Source organism: Danaus plexippus, chromosome 23 (assembly GCF_018135715.1).
Source record: "Danaus plexippus chromosome 23, MEX_DaPlex, whole genome shotgun sequence".
NCBI classification, from domain to species: domain Eukaryota; kingdom Metazoa; phylum Arthropoda; class Insecta; order Lepidoptera; family Nymphalidae; genus Danaus; species Danaus plexippus.
This window is the reverse complement of record NC_083551.1, coordinates 3,140,731-3,161,472: the sequence shown is the minus strand read 5'-3', so window position 1 is coordinate 3,161,472 and position 20,742 is coordinate 3,140,731. Positions and strand designations below refer to the sequence as shown.

Below are 20,742 nucleotides of genomic sequence, written 5' to 3'. Positions count from 1 at the left end.
TGCTGGATTTTGTTTTTATATAAAAAGAATATTGTCATGTTTATTATTGAAATATATAGTTATATAATGATTTCTTCGAGAAAGTGGTATAATATTTGTAGTTTTGGAGATAATTTGCATTATTAAACTTTGTTATAAACTTATTCCTTTAACGATGTAATAAAAATACAAACAGAAAAACAACAATATACAAAATGTTTAAAACCTTTTTTTAATAAGTAATTCATCACATTTTATACTTATACAATATACTATTTTGTATAACAAGAAAATAAATTTAATATATGCACCTACAATATCTACTAATATACAAACATTATATAAAGGTTTTATTTATTCTCATATATATAATTGTAAGAGCTCATTAACAGTTATTCGAACTTAAGAGGTGGAAACATTACTTGGTTACAGAAATGAGGTTAAATTACTGAAGATCGGCTCCAAATTACACGTCTTCATGTGGAATGAACGCGAGGCGATTTAAAAAAAAAACACAAATGTCAAACGTAGATGTTTATATGGTCATTTTTAATTGATTGACTGTGTATAAAATGAGCTACTTCGAATTTATTACATAAACTAAGCATATTTTTTATCATTAAAAAGTTTAAATGAAACTATTATTTTTCGGATATACTACGCGTGCTTTATTTTTGTGAAAAAAAAGAACTGCATACTCCCGACGTTTCGGTTACTTTTCAGCAACCGTGATCACTTAAAAAGTTGTCTTTATCTCTTTGTCATCACTATCTTTATAAATAATCTTTTCTATGTTTTTACTCAATATAAAAAATTTGATATGTAATAGCTCTAGCTATTTATGTTTAGCTTATGTGATGAAAGCAAAACGAAGTAATGAAAACGTGTATTAAGAATTTTGAACTTAATTAAGTGGTATCTGATATAAGATTATTATTTTGGAATTTTTATACCGAAGCTTGACTATAGTATTGAATTCGTATGTGTAAAGAATATAATATTTTTTATATAAACTGCATAGGGCTTGACTGCCGTTCAACCTTTTGGTGACTAAAAATAAAGCCGAAAATTTAAAAAAAAATCACTATAATAATATTAAGTGAGGGAGTAGGTTAAATCGCAAAATTTTCATCTATTCCGCAAAGAAATGCGTTTTTAACCAACATTTAAAGTAAGTTTTTTAATTCAGTTATCAATCTGTTTGATATTAGAGATTGCTTGGGAAACTATTTATTTAGGTTAAATAATGAAAGTTATTATGTCATTTAGAGGTCGTGGCGGCCTGGAGGTTACAGCCCGTCTCTTATACATGAGGGCGCGGGCTGTAACCTGGCATGGAAACCTGGCATGTACCAATGTCATCTTTTCTGAGTCATATGTACTTTCTAAGCGTATTTAGACACCAATGACGGACGGTGAAGGAAAACATCGTGAGAAAACCTGGTCTTATAGTTTCAAATTATAAGATTGAAATCGCCAAACCGTCTCGAGCAAGCGTGGGGATTAATGCTCTAACCTTCTCCATGTGAGAAGAGGCCTTTGCTCAGCAGTGGGCTCCGATAGGCTGATGATGATGATGATGATGTTATTTAAGTTAAATTTTAGTGTTTTTTATCTTTAACATTATCAGTCTGTGTACGAAAAAATGTAGGTAAGAAAGGTTATCAATCAATTTAATTATTTTTTTAACTATTACTATGCAAATGAAAGCTATATATAGGTATATATATATTTCTTTGGGATTTGTTGTGTATAAAAATCAATTCGATTAAATACTCCTTAATCTTGATCCTGACAAATATAGCCCGCGTTAGAGTACTCCGTATTTATTTATTTATTAATATATTATATGTAATTGAAACTAAATTTAAGAGATTCCAAACAAAAGAATAAAAAAAGACAAAGTTTATGTTTTGATATTAAAATATACTAAATCAAATCAACAGTTTTATTCCTGCAAGCCTTTGAATATAATCAGTCTATCAGTTGATTAGTATACCGATTTCAGTACATTCTGAAAATCATTTAACAAATACAACAAAATGTATTAGAAATTAAATAAAAGTTAAAAATTAAAGAAGTAGTTTAAAAGGTTTCAGTAATAAATCAATTATTTTTATTTTTGATACAAATTTCGGTTATTAGAATACTTTTATTCTTGTGCATATATAACAAATGCTTTGGTAAAAAAAAAAACTATGAAAGTTATGAGAATCAAATTCTCAGCGCCATCTATTATTCAATAGATGGTAACTGTATAAAGTATCAGATGCTGCCATCTATGAGCAAATAGCATAGACCACATCCAGATAAATTGTCGACGTGTATGATTTGTTCTACAAACACATTAATTCAAGTTAATAGTGAAAAAAACGCTTTTATTAAATTTTAAAGTATATTAACATTTTTAAAAAATGTTCTTTATTAAGTAAAGAATTATATAAATCGTGTATTTTGTTTTTAATGGAATTCTGTTATTATTTAATTTAGACGAGACGAAAAATAACATTAAAATTAATGGTAGACCAAGTGGTATGTTTCTATTAACATCAATAATGAAGTGAATTCAGGCGTGAAATACAATTTTTATTCGTCAACTCTTGCTGAGAATAAAAAGTATGAAGCAATCAATTGTTCTCATCGCGCTTTACTTTTGCACAGGAGAAGGTAGATAAAATATAAATTATCATTGATAGATAATTATCATACAATAAAAAATTTTCACAATCAGCTCAGATAAGAACATTAGGGAGGAACAAATTATTGAATGAAACACGAAGAATTTTAAGAGGAAATGAAGTAGATGACACGAGACCTTACATGGTGTGTTGCGTATTTTGCAAGATTATAACCGAAAGAATGCTTTAAAACTGTTCGCTACGTCGTTTTATTACTAACGTTCTTAGAATGAGTTCGGACGAACTAAACGCTTAGAGTGTTTGTGTATCGCTTATAAGCCTTGTATTAATATATGTATGGAGATATTTTTAAAGAAAACTTTGAAAGACGCTCTGTCATATATATATTTAAATGTAAATAGAAACACAATATTCTTGTAGATTAAAGGGTAAATACTTTATAGTTGATATATTTAAGGCATTTTCCTAATCTATTTGTAACTCATTCTCATTTATTTCAACTCCTTTGGTCAGTAACTTCTTTATTTAGTTGGTTCCTGTGATTCATACCTGACACGTACTAAGGAAATGATGGCTAATATTAACTGTAGGTCTACCTTCGACCTGCTGGAACAGCCGCTAAACAACTTATGATCTCCAATTGGTTATGTGGTGGTGTCATCATCAGCGCTCAGTACGTCCTCACATCAGCAGCTTGTATTGAGGATGTACAGCATTTTTACGTAATATCAGGAACACACAGGTAATGTGATACAAGGAAGTGAGATTTTGATTTGGTATGTTCCATATGTAATCATTCATTCGTTCATTCAATCAATCATTGGTCTTATTTTATAATTATTCTTATACGTATTCTATTTTTTCCTTTCGTCGTTTATTTAATTATCATAGAAATTATTTAATGTTTAGATGGATACCTTCAGACATGTCAAATGATTGTATTAAATATGGCGCGAAAAAAGCTGTATGGAAATGTGTACCAAAAGGTAATATTTACTACAGTGCTTCAAATACATCTGTCCGTATTCGAGAAATTTCTATAAATAGGCCAGTACTTTATTTAAAAATACGCCAAACGGAACTAACTTGTTATTTATACATACTTTTCATTTACAAAACATTTGTATTTTACATTTTATTAGCGAATTCATTTAAATGAAGTCATATCATATTTTGCAGATAAATTTAAAATCTGTAACACATTATTGGTATTTTCGTAATAATAATAACATTTTTTCTTGTATTAAAATCAGATTACGTGTTCGACGGTAAAGAGTTCGAGAACATTCGTTGGATGGTCAATGACGTGGCGGTCGTTAAGGTTGAAGAGGACTTTAATTTCAATAGACGGATACGTGGTTGTGATTTTATACCGAAATTAATAGCGTTCAATAACCAGTCCGAGGATCTAGAGTCGCCGGGGACGGTAGCGTCCATAGCTGGGTGGGGATCCGTCGAGAGGTTCGGGGATGTAAGGATATTTAACCATTAATATAGATAGTTATATTTTTTATGAAATCAATATGATTCAGTATCGAGTTTGAGAATTATCGACGTATATAAAGTGTATAGAATTATTCAATGGCCTTGAAATCGTTTGTATAAGAAAATATTATATATGAATATATATACTATTATATATTTTAACTATTTATTATAGAATTCGGCGATTAAATCTTAAGTAAGGATCATAATTAATATATATATATTTCTATATATATATATATATATATATATATATATATATATAGAAACTCATTTTTACCTCGACAATTCGATTAAGTATAAATTTAGCAACGGAGTTCTATGACCAAATAAGACGAAATAAATGTTTTAATTCTCTCGTTAATTATATTAATTGTATCATGAATCCGTAAGACTTTTGGAAGATCGACCATGAACTCGCCGGAGCTACTCGAAACTGACGTTGTATTGATATCGAAGCAAAAGTGTAAAGCGGGTTGGCCCGAGAGATACCATTACATCATAGATGGAAACATGGTCTGCGCCAAGGACGGGGCGGAGACAGACGCCATGAACACTAGGTGTAAGGTAGGCAGTATGTATACACGAAGTAGGGTCTTATGGGGTCTGAATAAAAGAAGTAGTTTTGTTCCGCTTAAGTTATTTGAATAAAATCCAAAGCGGAAAATATAGACGTAGATTCAAATCCAGCTCTTGTGTACCTATTTTTTATTCATAAACAAAAAGCTTTGGTCATTGCTTACTCAATAAACGACTATACGATGAAATTATTTACGTATGAAAATAGTTTCATTGTACTACCTATAGTTAATGTAAAAATTCCAGTGAACCAGTTTTGTACTAATTGTATGTAAGAAATAAATAAGTAATTTAAATTTGTATAGGAACACGAAATTAATTGCAAGGAACTGGTTTACTCTAAGGAGAGCGATCCAGACACAAGAAGATACGTCTTGAAGCCCGAGAATTTGAGAGTACATTCAGCCAAACACTTGGACACGAGACGATCTCAGATAATATCTGGTGGATTCTGTGAGGTGATGTAATATATATATAACCTTCTTAGGTTTGAGACTTTGTCTGAGGGATTCCGGTTAAAAACTTACACTCGTTTCTAGTGTTGTAAATATAAAAAAATTACCCAATTACCTGGTTATTTAGAGCATAAGTGATTATTAGACTAGAAAATAGAAGAATTATACTTAATTAATAAATAAAAAAATGTTGAAAAGAGCATAGAAATTTTTAAAGGGAATGAATGGAAACAGTCCGACTTAGCTTTCATGTTAACTGATATAGCTTTTAAAACATTATCTTTCAAAATATAGTATAGATTCCTTACACAGTCCATTTTTTCAGCTAAGTTTTTCAACTGATCCTAATACCAAATTAAAGTGATTAAACTAACGTCTCACTGAAATTGATTACGTCAAATATTTTAAAGCAATATAGCTACAAAAACTTACCAAAAATACGAAAACATTAGTATATACAGTGTTATCAATTAATTCATAGAAAAATAGTCCATCAAATACTTTATGAGAATCATACGTAAGATGTATTAGCTTAAAAATATTGGACTATATGTCTAATAAGTGTTCCGATTCTATTGGATATAGACTATAGTCCATGTACAGAAGTTGTTGAAGATATTATTGTATATTATAGAATGACCACGGAGGGCCTCTCGTTGTCGGTCACGGTAAGGGCTCTGTTGTGATTGGTGTCATATCAGCTTGTATGTCCGCTAACATCACACAGAAGTGTTACGGACCATTCCTCTACACCAGCGTGTTTAAAAACAGACACGTCATCAGCTGCGCCATTGATAAGGAGCAAGGGTGATTGATAACAAAGATTATCTTATTTAATTTAAGGTCAAAATTCTTTTTTGATTTTCGAATCATGACACAGAAATATTTTACATGTTATAAAAGGTACACAAAGACAGTAATTATATCTACAGTGAATTAATGATAAGAATTTAGTGCCTTGTATATGACCACATAACATACAAAAACTTCACTATTCGCACAAAGTATATCCCTGTGGAAAAAGTCTTATAGATTCTGATACAAAACAGCTAACTGGGTATCAGAATTCATCAGTTAAAAGAATATTTATAATATTGAAAATTTTTTTTGATACAGATTTCTATAAGATTCTATCAGTTATGAGAATTTATGAGACCGTTTCCTCAGGGATGTTACAGATGCACTTCATACGATGAGTTATAATACTGGAAGCCTTCATTTCCCTTTCAGTCAAGTGTTGTAATCACTAAGACAGTAACACAGCTGAAAAAAAAAACATAAGGTGTCCTTAGACAGAAAACACTATTAAAAATATTTTATAATATTTTACGATTTTTCACATAATTTCTAAAGAAAAATGATATGTTACATATTCAATTAAAAATTTGTTTAATTTTATATAAAGGTCGGGCTGCCGGAGATTGTTGAAATCATTGAAGACAACATTGTTAGAAACAAAGCTTAGCTGGAGAAGTCACCCCGATGGGTAAAAAATATAATGAGATTATTTTTTTAAATTATTTCGGAATATTCATAAGTGTTACTAATCTTTTCAGACCAGCGAAGGATGAGCTTCCATCTGTTCGTAGCAGTACCCAGAAACAAAAGAACATCAAACCATCAAAATCAAGATCGACAACGATTAAAACACAAGCAAGGACATTTCGTTGAAACAATGTATAAATAAAATAAATTTTTAAAAGTAGTAAAAAAAAAATCTTTTCATTTAAAATATACCAAAAATATATTTGAGTAATAACTATAAAATGTTGGATTCCCGCAAATCCAAGATCTTTACGATTTTTAAGATCTTTTCCGCATTAACAAATGTGTATCTTGAATTTTAAAATATAAACTTCTTCGAAACAAAACTACCCTCGAAAAATAATAACAACTGTCTGGATGAATAATAAAATATGACATACAAAATATTTTCTATGTAATGTGTACTGAGAAATATATAGAAACAAATATTTAAAATTAATTAATACTTTAAAATTAATTAATTAAACAAAATCACGATTTAAATATACACGTGCTATATAATGCAAAATAAATTACCGTTCACAAACCGTGACTTATAATTAAAAGTTACCTTTACAATATGACTCCGGTCTCTTTCAGTGCAAATAGTCATGAAGTTGCACAGTTATTGTACATTTTTTTATTCAATATGTATTTTGTTATATTCAGCCGTTGGTATGTATTGATCCAACCAACTTTCTAAGTCTGCGTTAGATAATTTTCTGGAAGAGAATTTCGTTGTATTGTAATACAATATGTAAATGTTTGTCAAAATAGTTTGTCCCTAAACCTAGCATTTACAGCAGTTTTTCCTGCACTCAATTTAAAATAACGTCTATAATTTATATAATGCCTTGCCCTAGTTTATTTCCAACGATTCTGTTTTATAGGTACTTCGTTCTCATTTACTTTATTCATTTTAATTCATCCCAGTGTTTTTTGTTGTAGTAGTTAATTCAATAGATGTAGTAACAACAATTCCTTTGGATGTCCAGAGAGTTTTACACAAAACTAATATTAGTGAAATAAGAGCTCATCTAAACGGATCTAGAAGAATCATATCAGGACTAGAAGCTCATAATAACAGACCATATATGGTATGACTTAAATTAATTTAACTCTACCAACAGGAAACTTTGATGCATAAATTTTAGTATAGTCCAAAAAGACTGCAACGCGATAAACCTCTGAAAATCATAATCATTCTAGGTTTATTTAAAACTACCGTCAAACAATCCCAAATACAAGAACTACCGTCACTGGTTATGTGGTGGCGTGATTATACATGACCAATACGTCCTAACATCCGCCGCTTGTATAGAAGACGCGAAACATTTCTATGTCGTTTCTGGCACATATAGGTAATTCAAATAATTTTATTGAGCCTGGTATGAGTAAGGAATCAAATATTAATTTATTTGTCAGGCACAACGATGAAGACGATCGTTTTAATAATATCTGTCTCAAAAATGGCGCCAAGAAGGCCATTTGGAAATGTATTCCAAGAAGTAAGTAAAAATCACGAAGATTAACAATAAAACACTTTATCGTCTTGAAAATTAACATGATAATACTTTAACGGTAATATATGGGTCCTAATTTGTCTAGGTAAGAAAAAATCATCTGTATAGTCCTTAAAATTAATCTCCGTCCAATTTAACTATGAGTAACAATATATGTTCTATATAAAAAATGTTGTCATGATACAGACTACGTGTTCGATGGCCACGAGAACGACAATATACGTTGGATGAACAATGACATAGCGATAGTTAAAGTTGAAGACGAGTTCGACTTTAACCGTCGTGTGAGAGGATGTGACTTCGTCCCTCGACCGATATGTTACAACAACCAAACCAGTCGCTACGAGGATCCAGGGAACGTGGCCTCAATCGCCGGATGGGGCAGCACTGATAAATACAATGATGTACATCTTTCATTTCCATATAAGTTTTTGTTTTTGCTTTGCGTTTTGTTCGCAAAAACTTTAAGTTTCTGTAATAATTAAAATATTCTACTTTTTTTTGGTTATAATGTTTACTCAGATAACTTGGACATGTAATTCCAGTGGGTAAACAAAGGAGGTTCGTCGACATCACAGGATTTATTAGAGGCAGATGTTGTTATCATCACTAAGAACAACTGCAAGCGTCAATGGGGTCCTCGATACCACAGTATCATAGATAATTATATGATCTGCTCTAGAGACACCATACCAGAGCTGAGCGAAGTCTGTAATGTAAGCCGTAATGCTAGTTTTTACTTCCATCAAAGAAAGAGACTTGTCCTAAAGTTAATGAAATGTACTTGATAAATGGTAATGGGTTCATCTCTACTAGACATATATGAACAATACAAAGTAATATTTATGAATTTAAACCATATTTAATATAGTTCACATTTAAGTCTGTTTACACAACTGTTAGCAATAAATTTTAATCTCACATTTTTGTACACGATAAGGAGAAATATGTTGAGTGTACAGATATAATGTACTCTATGGAAGAATCACGGAGAGTTAACCCGAGTGAGTTGAGACTTCACTCCGCCTTTCATAACGATTCGGGGAGACGACAGGAGGCCGGCAGTGGAGGATTTTGTGAGGTAAGGGACATATTATCTGAATATTATTAGCAAATACCTAAGCACATGTAAATTAATATTATATTTTTGGTACGGTATGAAATTATAAAATTTAGTAGAGGAATAAAAATAAATCTAATAAAAAAGTATGAAGTTGAAGTTCTTAATAAGTTTAAATGCTAATGTGACAAAAATTTTTATTTTTCTTCCTTTCACTCTATTAAATTAATTAAAACTACATAACCATCATAAACAGAACGACCACGGCGGCCCATTAATTTATGGGCAGGGTTCTAGCGCAATAGTCATAGGTATCATATCGGCTTGCCTCGTTAAAGAACGCACCAACAAATGCTATGGACCTTATCTGTACACGAGCGTCTACAAGAACCGCATGCTCATCAACTGTGCCATCTACAAGGATATCGCGTACGTATTTTGAATTTTTTGACAATCCCTTAAGATTTCTTTGAAATACTCTGTTTTTGCTTTTTATTAAAGTCTGCTTGTATAATGTTTTTGTATTTATTTCAGAGGCGATTGCACAAAACTATTTAGAGCTAGCGACACCCACATCGAAGAGCACATAAGTTGGGCTGATCATCCTGATGGGTAGTTACTTATTTATATTATGTGTCAGCCAAACTTATAGATATTTAAATATTCATATTCATTTACATATTTCCAGCCCAGCCAAAAACGAAATATCAAAAATGAGGCGAACGGAAGAAGAGAAAATCAAAAATAATACGTTGAGGTCGAATAGAACAGAACACAAACCGCCGTTAGACAAAGTTATCAAGCACGGCGGTGTCGTGTTAAGAGCGTTTGACGATCGTGAAGACTTCAATGAAAGTATGGATAATACTAATTCCACTAGAAGTGGCTGAAATACATTTTTTTAATTTAATGTTTTTATTTTCATTTAAAAAAAAACGACCAAATAGTCATATTACACCTTATATAATAATAGATTTTAATTTAATTTTTAAAACCCACAACGAATTTATTGTTATTTAACGATTATACTTTTACTCGTGAAGTATTTAAACGAGTAATCTTACGCTTAATGTAGACATCATTGAGGAAAAGACTGATCCTCTTTCACTGCTTGAGCAAAAACTAAAAATAATACCGCGAGAAGGTTGGCCTTAAAATACAAAAACTGATTTGAAATCGGTCGATTGGTTTGAGAGCTATTGTCCTACAGACTACACATACAGAGACATCGACATAAACCGCCCTTTTCTTTACGTCGCGCCGTGGTTAAAAATAACCGTATAATAAAAGTGTTGACGAAATAATTTTGAAAAGCAAACTTTTCTTGTTTGTTAACTATTATAAAACATGAAACTTTAGAAGAAAATTTATAATGCTCAAAAAACAGTTTACATTTTTGTACATATATAATTTATATTTACAATAATAAGCCCTGGGTTACTAGAAAACGCATTAACTGAAGTAAGTTTCTTCCGAAACTGTGTTGCTATAGCTACAAATACTTTTTAGGGCAGGCTATTTTATTTGGAGCAATAATCTACTTTCAGCTTTATACTTTATTGGAACTATTCATCACGAACGGCCATATTGTCTGAATCGGAATTATCACATGCTTGGAATATTATTAAAACTGATTGAATCAAAAAACAATTTATTTCCTTCAATTCTATTTTAAATCTGGGAACATTCAGTATATTTTTTAATAGAAAACGCCAGGAAAGAGAATTTAATCATGCTCGTGTAAACATATTTTTGTAACAGAGTATATCATCTCGTAACGATTCAATCAGTGATTGTAAAAACGTGCCGGATGAGAAAATAATTGAAATTCATTCATAAAATTCATTCGTACGTAATTTTTTTTTTAATTATCATTATTATTGAGAAGTCAAATAGTAAACAAATGCCAACCAAAAAGCGTATAATTAAAATTTCTTTCTTTACCACGTTGTCCGCGTCATAAAAGGTGTCATAGAAATGAAGCTATTTTACTTCACAGTTTTTAAAATTTTATCAGTCCTCGGTAAGATATTTTATAATTTGATAAATAAAAGATGCACTAATTACTAATATTCCTTACGTCATTTTTGGCAATGTAATATGTTAGTGTACTTTTTATTGGCAAACATTTCAAGCCGGAATAACTACTGATAACACTAAAAGTATCATATTTTATTCATGTTGAAGACTCAACAAACCAACGAACTTTAAACCTTTAAAAAATCTGAAAATATAACTTTGATTGACATATAAATTTAAAATGTTCTATGAAATATCTGTGTGCTGCAGTAAGCTATGGGGAAACTAGATTGAAACTTCATAATTTTCCTAGTTCTAGATACAGATGCAGTCGAAATCGCAACTCACATACCACGAGTTGTTGAAAATTTACTCAAAGACAATGAAACTCGGAGAATTATCAACGGAGACGAAGTCACAGACGGTAGACCGTACATGGTAATAGAAGATATTTTTATTATTAACTTAGAGCATATCGCTTTGTTCACAAATCTGTGATGTATGTGATTTGAACTAAAACGAGAAATATTGTGCCGTAATACCTATACATTACACTAGAATTTAGTATTATAAGCTTGGCTGGCCAATGACTGGCCAATTAAAAAATCAAGTCAAACGTCCTTCTAAGTTAAAAGTCCTTCTCATCAGGTATATCTAAAATTACCACGGAATAGCAAGAAAACACAAAATTATAGATCTTGGTTGTGTGGAGGTGTGATTATTCATGAAGAGTACATCTTAACATCAGCCGCGTGCATTGAAGATGCTGAACATTTTTATGTTGTATCTGGAACGTATAAGTGAGTCCGGATAAGTTATAAGTGTTAAAAATTGCCCATCATATAATATTTAATAAAGAATTAACTATTATGTTGTTTGACGTTTCAGATATTCAGATGAAGATGACAGATATAATAATCCCTGCATCAAAAACGGTGCAAAGAAAGCGATTTGGAAATGCGTCCCGAAAAGTACGTTCGTTTCATATCAGAATTGTCATTAGAATATTTTTACATGAATAGGGTTTTTTTAGATTATGTCTTCGATGGTCACGAAAACGACAATATTAGGTGGATGAACAATGACATCGCTGTTGTCAAAATCGAAGATGGATTCGATTTCAGCCGACGGGTCAGGGGATGTGACTTTGTACCCAAACCTATCTGTTATAATAATCAGAGTCAAACGTTAGAAAATCCTGGTACTGTAGTGTCTATCGCCGGATGGGGAACCACATCGAGATATAACGATGTAAGTTAAAGTATAGACATAAATAAATAAAAAAAAGTCATATCGACACTTCAAGTAAAGTAATGAATTCATTTTATTCGCTATTACTTTATGCTTATGTGACTTTTAATAACAGTGGGTAAATAGAAGGAAGGACAATCAGCAGAATCTTTTAGAAACTCACGTTGAAATAATACCTAAGAACAGATGCAAACGAAGATGGGGAGCCAGATATCATAATATCATTGAGAATTACATGATCTGTACCAAAGACATAGGACAGACGATGTCTGAAATTTGTAATGTATGACATTGTGACCTTAAGTTTTAAAAATAATTTTAAGCAAGGATTTATAATATATATATATATTTTTTTAAGGAAAAGTACGTAGACTGTCAAGACATAAGCTACTCCGACGAAGATGACGCAAGGCGAGACACAAGAATCCAGAAAAAAGACAAAGTTCCTACAAATCTTTCGATGCACTCAGCATATCATAATGATAGCAGACGATTTACATCGCAAGCTGATGGTGGATTCTGTGAGGTAAAATGCTCAGATTTGATGAACGTTACCTGATACCAAAAAATATTTTTGTCATTTCCATCTCATTATATCCATATTTCATGCTTTGTCAACAGAACGACCATGGTGGCCCATTGGTTTATGGTACAGGGGTGAACTCTGTGGTTATCGGAATAATTTCGGCATGCCTCGTGAAAGAGAGAACAAATAAATGCTATGGTCCATTCCTTTACACAAGCATTTATAAAAACAGACAATTTATTTCATGTGCTATATACAAGGATGTTGAGTTAGTTAAATGAATTAATTCTTTAAAGATAATTGTTTGGTTAAAAATTTTGAAATATTATCAAAATATATTATTATTTCAGACCAAAATGTAGGCGCCAGTTTAGATCTGGTGTGACTCACGTCGAGAAAGTACTAACATGGAAAAATCATCCTGACGGGTAAACCTTGCACTAAACTTACAAAAAATATTGATTTAATAAATAATGTTTTCGATTTGTTTTTGTTTAGACCAGCCAAGAATGAGCTCGGACCTGGTCCAGTGAAAGCACAAAAAATAGTTCAGAGAGCGAACGAGAATCCTGAGGGGGACAAGGTCTTCGCTGGTAGTGGGTTCATATTACGACCAGAAAATGACGGGAAACCAGCTTCAGTAGTGAACGCTACCCTCACAGCTTGATCACTTATCGTTCCTAATAAAAATACATATTCAATGAATCACATTCTCTTATTTTCCTAAACATTATAAATCAAATATTAAAAAATGGTTAAAATATTCAAGAATGTAATATAAAATTATTTAGATATCAGTATTATAAAAAAATATTTTCAATTTTAGCTGCATAATAGAACCTATGAAATTCAACTTTTCTCTCTTTAAAATTTTACTTAAAACATGTAATAATTTTTATTAATAATTACATAATCTTTATTTGTATTGTCAAAAAAATTACTTATTTTTTATATGAATTTAATATGAAATAAAGGCATATTTGATAATAAGATTGTTTAAAGTAAATTCCAATTACATTTAGATTTCGATATCGGATACATTAATTGTGATTGTACTAAGAATTAATAAATTAAATCAAGCAAAATTGAAATCAGTGAGGCGAATCTAGTAATAAATTGACCAAATTATTTGTGTTCTTTATTTAAAAAATTAACGAAGCCAGTCTTTCCAGATCGGTTTGAAACAATCAAAATGACGACCATAAAGATTATGCTCGTCTCAATTTTAATAGTTATAGGTAAATACTGTTTACAATATTTTAAAAATATCTCCATGTAAATTATTAATAACATTATTTTCTAAACAGATATAGCTTTAGCAAATCCAACAACTTTGAAAACAAATGTGTCGGATAAAGTTGAAAGTAGTAACATCACGAACGAACTAAAAGAAGAAATTCCTGATGAAGGCTGGGAATATGAAAACTCAACTTATGTCGATACTAGAAGAATATTATACAGTAAAAGGGTTGTTGCTGGGAAAAGACCTTATATGGTAAGAGTTAAATAAAAGATAATATAGATGTTGTATAAAAGAATGACGATAACAGATTTAAATATAAATCTATACAAATAAAGAATAAAAAGATAACAAGTCTGCACAAATAATGGAATTCTAGAACCAAATAGAAAACCATCTATATGGTCAGAACACTTCCATACATTACCAAAATACTTAAATATAATGTTATACATTTATAATATTAGCTAGCAGTTCATTAAAGACACGAACATCGGATTTTTGTTATAAACTTTCCTATAATTGAGCTAACATTACAGAAAAATTGATCCAATACTTCAATCCAAATCCAATAGATAAAGCAAAATCAAAAATTCATCGATACATTACATACATACAGTACATTTGAATTTAGACGTAATGAGTATAAAACATCAACCAGGTCTATCTTCAACTAACGAAAGAATCAGCGAAAGCTCATAAATATCGCGGCTGGTTATGTGGTGGGGTCATATTACATCAGTACTATGTGCTAACATCGGCGGCGTGTGTTGAAGATGCTGACCATTTCTATATTGTCTCTGGAACAACTAAATACGTTGACAGCTTTGATTATAAAAATGACGATTGCGTTTGCAAACACAGACGGAAAGTTGTGTGGAAATGTATTCCTAAAAGTAAGTGTCTTAGATTTATATTTTATGAAATTATTTCTATACCTAATTTGCAGTTTTTATTTTTGGACCATATCTTAATAGTATATATATATTTTACTTTAATCATTAAGATTTAATAATGATAGGTTTTTTAATATACACAAAACTTGTATTAATGCAGACCTAGTAAAATTCAAGATTTTTCTCGTAGCTTAGATGTAAAACCGAAATAAGATTTGGTTTTTTACGTTTGTTTATTACTAACCCTCTTTCAGATTATAAATTTGATTTCCAAGATAGCATAAAATGGTCATCCAACGATATTGCGATCGTAAAAGTAGATAGGCCATTTAAGCTCGGAATCACAGAGAAGGATTGCGAGTTTGCCACTGATCTTGTTTGTTATAATAATATAAGTAGGGAACTTGAAAAGGCTGGAACTAAAGGCTATATTGCTGGCTGGGGAAGCGGCAACAACTTTAGGGAGGTAATTTAAAAACATTTTATATATGCATATTTTAAAACAGAGATTTGTATTGTCTAAGGTTGTTAACGTAATTTTTGTTAGGGTGTGTATCGTCGTCAAAACGGCCACATACCAACAAATTCGAAATACCTTCAAGAGGCTAAAGTTTGCGTCATGGACAATGAGCAGTGCGCTAAAAAGTGGGCGCAGCGTTTTAGGAGCATCATCACACAATACATGATCTGCACCAAGGATGTGATGAAACGTCTCAGCGAGATTTGCGATGTTAGTATTATATGACGTTTTATCAGACATTTTATGCTTAAAGTTAGATAACAGGAATAGATATTGATTTTCTAATAAGAAATTGCCTTATAAAGTAAAATACTATTCTAAAACCTATTGGTTACGGGTTATTAGTTCGATCTCTATTTTATAGTATGTAACATTTTTTCTTTAAATGATTATTGCGAGAGGGTTTAAGATCCAAAAAACTCGTTTGCAGAAAAAATACGCGAATTGTACCGACGTAGAGTCAAGACGCATAGGCATAGATGACGATTTGAACGATGATCAAACAAACTACCGTCTAGACCTTGGACGCCACCTCCGAGATCCCGATGACTATACAGCAAGGCGTACTACCAAACAGGGAGGGTTTTGTGAGGTGATATGAATGATGAATTTCAATTATTCTATGTATACTACGATTATATAATGTTCTTTGTCCACACTAGAACGACCATGGAGGTCCTCTAGTAGTGAAATATCAAGGAAAAGAAAGAGTCATCGGTGTGATATCAGCCTGCAAGATAGATCCAAAAACCCACAGCTGCCACGGACCCTTCCTGTACACCAGCGTCTTCATGAACAGACAGTTTATATCTTGTGCTATCAACAAGGATGTGGAGTAAGTCGTTAAGTTGATATATTTTTACTTTTTCTTGATTTTTCTTTTCTTATATTTGATACTTCGAAAAAGATCAAATATTACGATTGGAGTTATACTTACCAAATTAATTTTATTGCATTCGTCTTCAGAGAGGAAAGAAATAAAAAAATTAAATATTGTATAAAGAGCAATCTCATTTCTTTTTGCTTTCAAGTTAAGTTCTAGCTAGTTCTTGTCATTGTATAATATATATTCATTACGTAGTTTCTTAAACATGTGAAAACTTTGCAGAGAAAATTGCCGAAGAGTGTTCCGTACTGGTATAACACACGAAGAATGGTCTGTCAATTGGGATGACAAAGCCGAGTAATAGTTTATTCAATAATTTTAATAAATCCCATATCTTGATGCGAACTAAAAACCTTTGTCAAATATTCACAGCGACGATGAGATTCAGGATAGAGCAAGGTCAGATTAATATTTTTTATTGTAATTTGCTATTTTACTTACATTAATAACGAATGATTTCATTTTAGCGAAGAGAAACGAAGCAAGCCTGATAATAATAGGTATGATCTATAGAAAAAGATAGAAATATATTATAAGGAAGATAACACAATAATTTTCAATTTAACTTATGTTACAGTGATGAAGAAAATGCCGAAGTTTTAAGGTAAGTTAATTTTAATATAAAATTTTAAACATAGACCACATTATACTGTTCTCCTACAGCAAAAAAGACAAAGGGGAGAAAAAAGGTTCTGATTCCTCATCGAGTAGTGAGAGTAAAGAAGATGTAGCAAAATCAAGTACGAAAAAAACCGAAAAGGCACATAAGAAAAAACATACCAAGCATTCGAAGTCAAAAAGAAATACGAGGGAGTCGAAACGGGAGGGAGTTTTAAGGGGACACGAGGAAGTTTTCTATGAGTCCAGCAGAGATGATAACGTCAACGAACCTGATGAATGAAGTGTAATAAAAAATATCTGATAAGAATTAACTCATGTTTTATTTTCATTTAATATATTAACTTTGTTATTCATAATTAACAACAGTGTTTTGAAAATTAGATAGTAAACTTACTTAATTTCCACTGCTAATAAACATTTTTTTTAAAATTAAAATATATATTTAAAAACTCCTAGTGCAAGTGCCTATTGGCTAAAACATAAAAAAAAATGTTTTGTTTTCCAAACTACTGCCGTAAATAAAGCCGTGAGGACTAAAACAATATTTAAGAAAAAATTTTTGCAAAAAATATTATGTCCTAGCCATCAATGGCTTCTATGATCACGTCTAATTTTAAACAAGCAATGAAAATCCTGTCAAATTGACATTCTCCGCTAGAATCCTTGAAGACATTCAAAGTAACTTGGTAACGGCCCTCGTTTTGTTTGTTTATCGGCAGGTCTTTAGCGTTTGCTATAAAATCTTTCACATGATAAGTGTCCTGAAAAAAAATATTAGAATGGACAACATAAATAGTTTTTAATATACCACTCGGCATTTAATACTAACGGTCTTCCGCAAATTCGGAAACTGTTCTGTACTTGACTTTTAGTTTCGACTTGTCTATGCCAGTTAGCCCTATTGGCTTTTACAGCGTCACGTGTGATGTAAATTGATACAAAATAGTTTACCCTATAATTGATACAAATACTCTAACACACTTTATATGGAAAGCCTCCAGTTTTTATTCCAAAATAATTATACGTAATATAACCAACGTAGCTAAAGATATGAATGAAAAAGTGAAAACAATCTAAGTTTAGTATCTTCTATCTTACAACGTAAATTTTAGTTAAGGTAATATACAAATATGTTATGCATGTAAGTATAGACACTATTAACATCGCCACAACATACGACACGTTTTCCACATCTCATTCCAAGGAAAAACTCTTCTCGGAAACTATAGGAATTTTATGTTTTTTATTATTATTGTAAATTGTCATTTTATCTATTCAGTTTTAAATATATTCTTAATCTATTAATTAAGAATTTATGTATGTTGTTTTTGGATGAAAGAGTAGGTACCTAACATCAATACTTATATTAATTAATCTGCCATGGAAACTTTTATATTTAAAGTATTATTTAGGTATAGCATAGGTATACCTAAATAATACTTTACATAGGTATAATAAGACTACCAAGTATGGTATTAATAAAACAAACATAATTTTCATTCAAAAAACTACTTACACGTAGTACAAATTAACAACTACCTTACTTATAACTTACCGGTTCGATGGGACATTCATCAGGAAAACCGAAAATTCCCAAATAATGGTAGTAAAAACTTTCCGAATCCTTCATCTCTTCGCATAAATCGCAAATCTCTTTCGTCAATACAATATCAAATCTGTCCCCAACTTCTTTTTCAACAACAAACTCCACCTATTAAAAGTATTGGCGGGAAGGTATTAAAAAGCTATAACAAATCTAACTGGTTCAATTATAGTTTGTAAAGATATACAAATTGTGAGATTAGTAATGAAATAATCATAACAAAATAAGTTTTGAAATAGAGGTACATAGAAAAAATAAAAAGAATGTGGGTACTTAGACATATTTTAGGTAGGTAGAAACCATTTATTTTATCAAAGCGTTTTCTTAAACTGATTATCACATACCTACAATCAAGTAATATATTAATATTTCTCTTGAAAGACAAGTTGCTGTCATATAAATACCTACCATAGTTTTCTCACTAATTTCTTTCATAAATGTAATATCTCCTGTCAGGATAGCCGTCGTTTCATTAAATCGTTTGATCTCCATTTCTGAAGTGTCAACGAACGACTGGCTATCTTCATCCGCGCAAACATATATAGCAGAATCGAAATTAAGCACGTATTCTTCTGATGCCTGAAATTAATTTATATTTTTCATTAACCGACTTATACCTCAATCAAATAAGCCAGTCTGGAAGCAGAAAAGTATTTATCAATCAACAACATTTAATACTTACCGCTAAATATTTCGCGCATATGAGAAAATATGTTGCAAAAGTAAACATGGTGGATTTTTTCAAATAAATCAAATTGTCAATCATTTTGAGCTTATAACTAGTATGAGATAGCATGTTAACTCTGATACCATCAGATCCGGCATATATTAGTGTAGATAATAATACAACAATTGTACAGTTGTTCGTAATAAACACGACTTGATTTATTACACTTTGTCACGCCATCATTGAACAATATGCATGACTGTGTGTTTGGAATACTTACATATTTCTTCAGATTCATTACTATAAAAGGATATAAATAAAGTTTTAAGGATTGTATTTGAATTACTTTGGACCATTCGTTTGATACATAAATACGGATATAGTAAAAAAATATAAATTTTAATCTTGAGGAGCGACTCTAGCAAACGACAATTTTTTTTGATTTATTTATTTTTATACACATTCGTGATGATAGATGCGACTAAGGTTATTTTAATCCACAATGACTGCATTCGAAATGATTTTTGACATTGCCATACTCAGAATATTTATAACAAAAGGGGTAAAATATTCACAATTGAAACGATGTGTGGGTAGGAAACGCGGGTGTTCTTGATAAATCTTGACAAAATATGTTCAACGGAGAAGTATTACTTTTCTATTGGATTTTAAAACCAGTGAAAATTGTTCCGATTCTTCAAAGTTTCAGATAATTCAGTAAATCGCAACAGATAAGGTTTGGTCGCTTAAGTGTTTTCTAGTTATGTTTCCTATAAACGTCTTTACACTTAAAGTAGTTATTGAAGATATATGAACTATGTATCTGTTGCTGACGTGTTGACTACTAATATATAAGTACCTATTGTCAAACAAATAAAAACGGAAGATATATGAACTATGTATCTGTTGCTGACGTGTTGACTACTAATATATAAGTACCTATTGTCAAACAAATAAAAACGGAAGATATATGAACTATGTATCTGTTGCTGACGTGTTGACTACTAATATATAAGTACCTATTGTCAAACAAATAAAAACGGAAGATATATGAACTATGTATCTGTTGCTGACGTGTTGACTACTAATATATAAGTACCTATTGTCAAACAAATAAAAACGGAAGATATATGAACTATGTATCTGTTGCTGACGTGTTGACTACTAATATATAAGTACCTATTGTCAAACAAATAAAAACGGAAGATATATGAACTATGTATCTGTTGCTGACGTGTTGACTACTAATATATAAGTACCTATTGTCAA

At 30.9% G+C, this 20,742-nt stretch overlaps 5 protein-coding genes across 6 annotated transcripts; 4 read left to right on the top strand and 1 right to left on the bottom strand.

Annotated features, from left to right (window-relative positions):
* The first annotated feature begins 2,534 nt into the window (after positions 1 to 2,534).
* Positions 2,535 to 6,854, top strand: LOC116774941 (uncharacterized). Its single transcript, XM_032667730.2, has 10 exons — positions 2,535 to 2,646; positions 2,711 to 2,802; positions 3,209 to 3,360; positions 3,528 to 3,604; positions 3,872 to 4,089; positions 4,497 to 4,670; positions 4,988 to 5,140; positions 5,772 to 5,944; positions 6,543 to 6,623; positions 6,694 to 6,854. The coding sequence occupies exons 1-10, from the start codon at positions 2,598 to 2,600 to the stop codon at positions 6,806 to 6,808; spliced, it is 1,284 nt and encodes a 427-aa protein (XP_032523621.2). The 5' UTR covers positions 2,535 to 2,597; the 3' UTR covers positions 6,809 to 6,854.
* A 373-nt stretch (positions 6,855 to 7,227) lies between these two features.
* LOC116774738 (uncharacterized) lies at positions 7,228 to 10,154 on the top strand. Of its 2 annotated transcripts, none has more exons than XM_032667478.2 (10): positions 7,228 to 7,336; positions 7,610 to 7,758; positions 7,871 to 8,022; positions 8,087 to 8,169; positions 8,371 to 8,588; positions 8,730 to 8,900; positions 9,125 to 9,265; positions 9,501 to 9,673; positions 9,779 to 9,856; positions 9,933 to 10,154. In XM_032667478.2, the coding sequence occupies exons 1-10, from the start codon at positions 7,273 to 7,275 to the stop codon at positions 10,132 to 10,134; spliced, it is 1,431 nt and encodes a 476-aa protein (XP_032523369.1). In that variant the 5' UTR covers positions 7,228 to 7,272; the 3' UTR covers positions 10,135 to 10,154. The 2 variants fall into 2 exon arrangements, with proteins under 2 accessions (XP_032523369.1, XP_032523370.1); XM_032667479.2 differs by having other exon boundaries at positions 7,237 to 7,336; positions 7,613 to 7,758.
* A 966-nt stretch (positions 10,155 to 11,120) lies between these two features.
* On the top strand, positions 11,121 to 13,745 carry LOC116774938 (uncharacterized). The gene is made up of 10 exons (XM_032667725.2): positions 11,121 to 11,267; positions 11,577 to 11,701; positions 11,912 to 12,063; positions 12,152 to 12,234; positions 12,297 to 12,514; positions 12,630 to 12,797; positions 12,873 to 13,040; positions 13,136 to 13,308; positions 13,391 to 13,468; positions 13,539 to 13,745. Exons 1-10 carry the CDS (start codon positions 11,222 to 11,224, stop codon positions 13,705 to 13,707), a joined length of 1,380 nt encoding a protein of 459 aa, XP_032523616.2. The 5' UTR covers positions 11,121 to 11,221; the 3' UTR covers positions 13,708 to 13,745.
* Positions 13,746 to 14,167: 422 nt separating this feature from the next.
* LOC116774741 (uncharacterized) lies at positions 14,168 to 17,514 on the top strand. Its single transcript, XM_061524133.1, has 12 exons — positions 14,168 to 14,278; positions 14,348 to 14,535; positions 14,942 to 15,176; positions 15,431 to 15,642; positions 15,724 to 15,906; positions 16,127 to 16,288; positions 16,359 to 16,531; positions 16,805 to 16,879; positions 16,955 to 16,981; positions 17,050 to 17,082; positions 17,160 to 17,186; positions 17,246 to 17,514. Exons 1-12 carry the CDS (start codon positions 14,233 to 14,235, stop codon positions 17,481 to 17,483), a joined length of 1,599 nt encoding a protein of 532 aa, XP_061380117.1. The 5' UTR covers positions 14,168 to 14,232; the 3' UTR covers positions 17,484 to 17,514.
* On the bottom strand, positions 17,505 to 19,613 carry LOC116774977 (uncharacterized). Its single transcript, XM_061524134.1, has 4 exons — positions 19,489 to 19,613; positions 19,215 to 19,385; positions 18,759 to 18,914; positions 17,505 to 17,964 (listed from the first exon to the last, which is right to left on the bottom strand). Exons 1-4 carry the CDS (start codon positions 19,600 to 19,602, stop codon positions 17,782 to 17,784), a joined length of 624 nt encoding a protein of 207 aa, XP_061380118.1. The 5' UTR covers positions 19,603 to 19,613; the 3' UTR covers positions 17,505 to 17,781.
* Between the last annotated feature and the right edge of the window lie 1,129 nt (positions 19,614 to 20,742).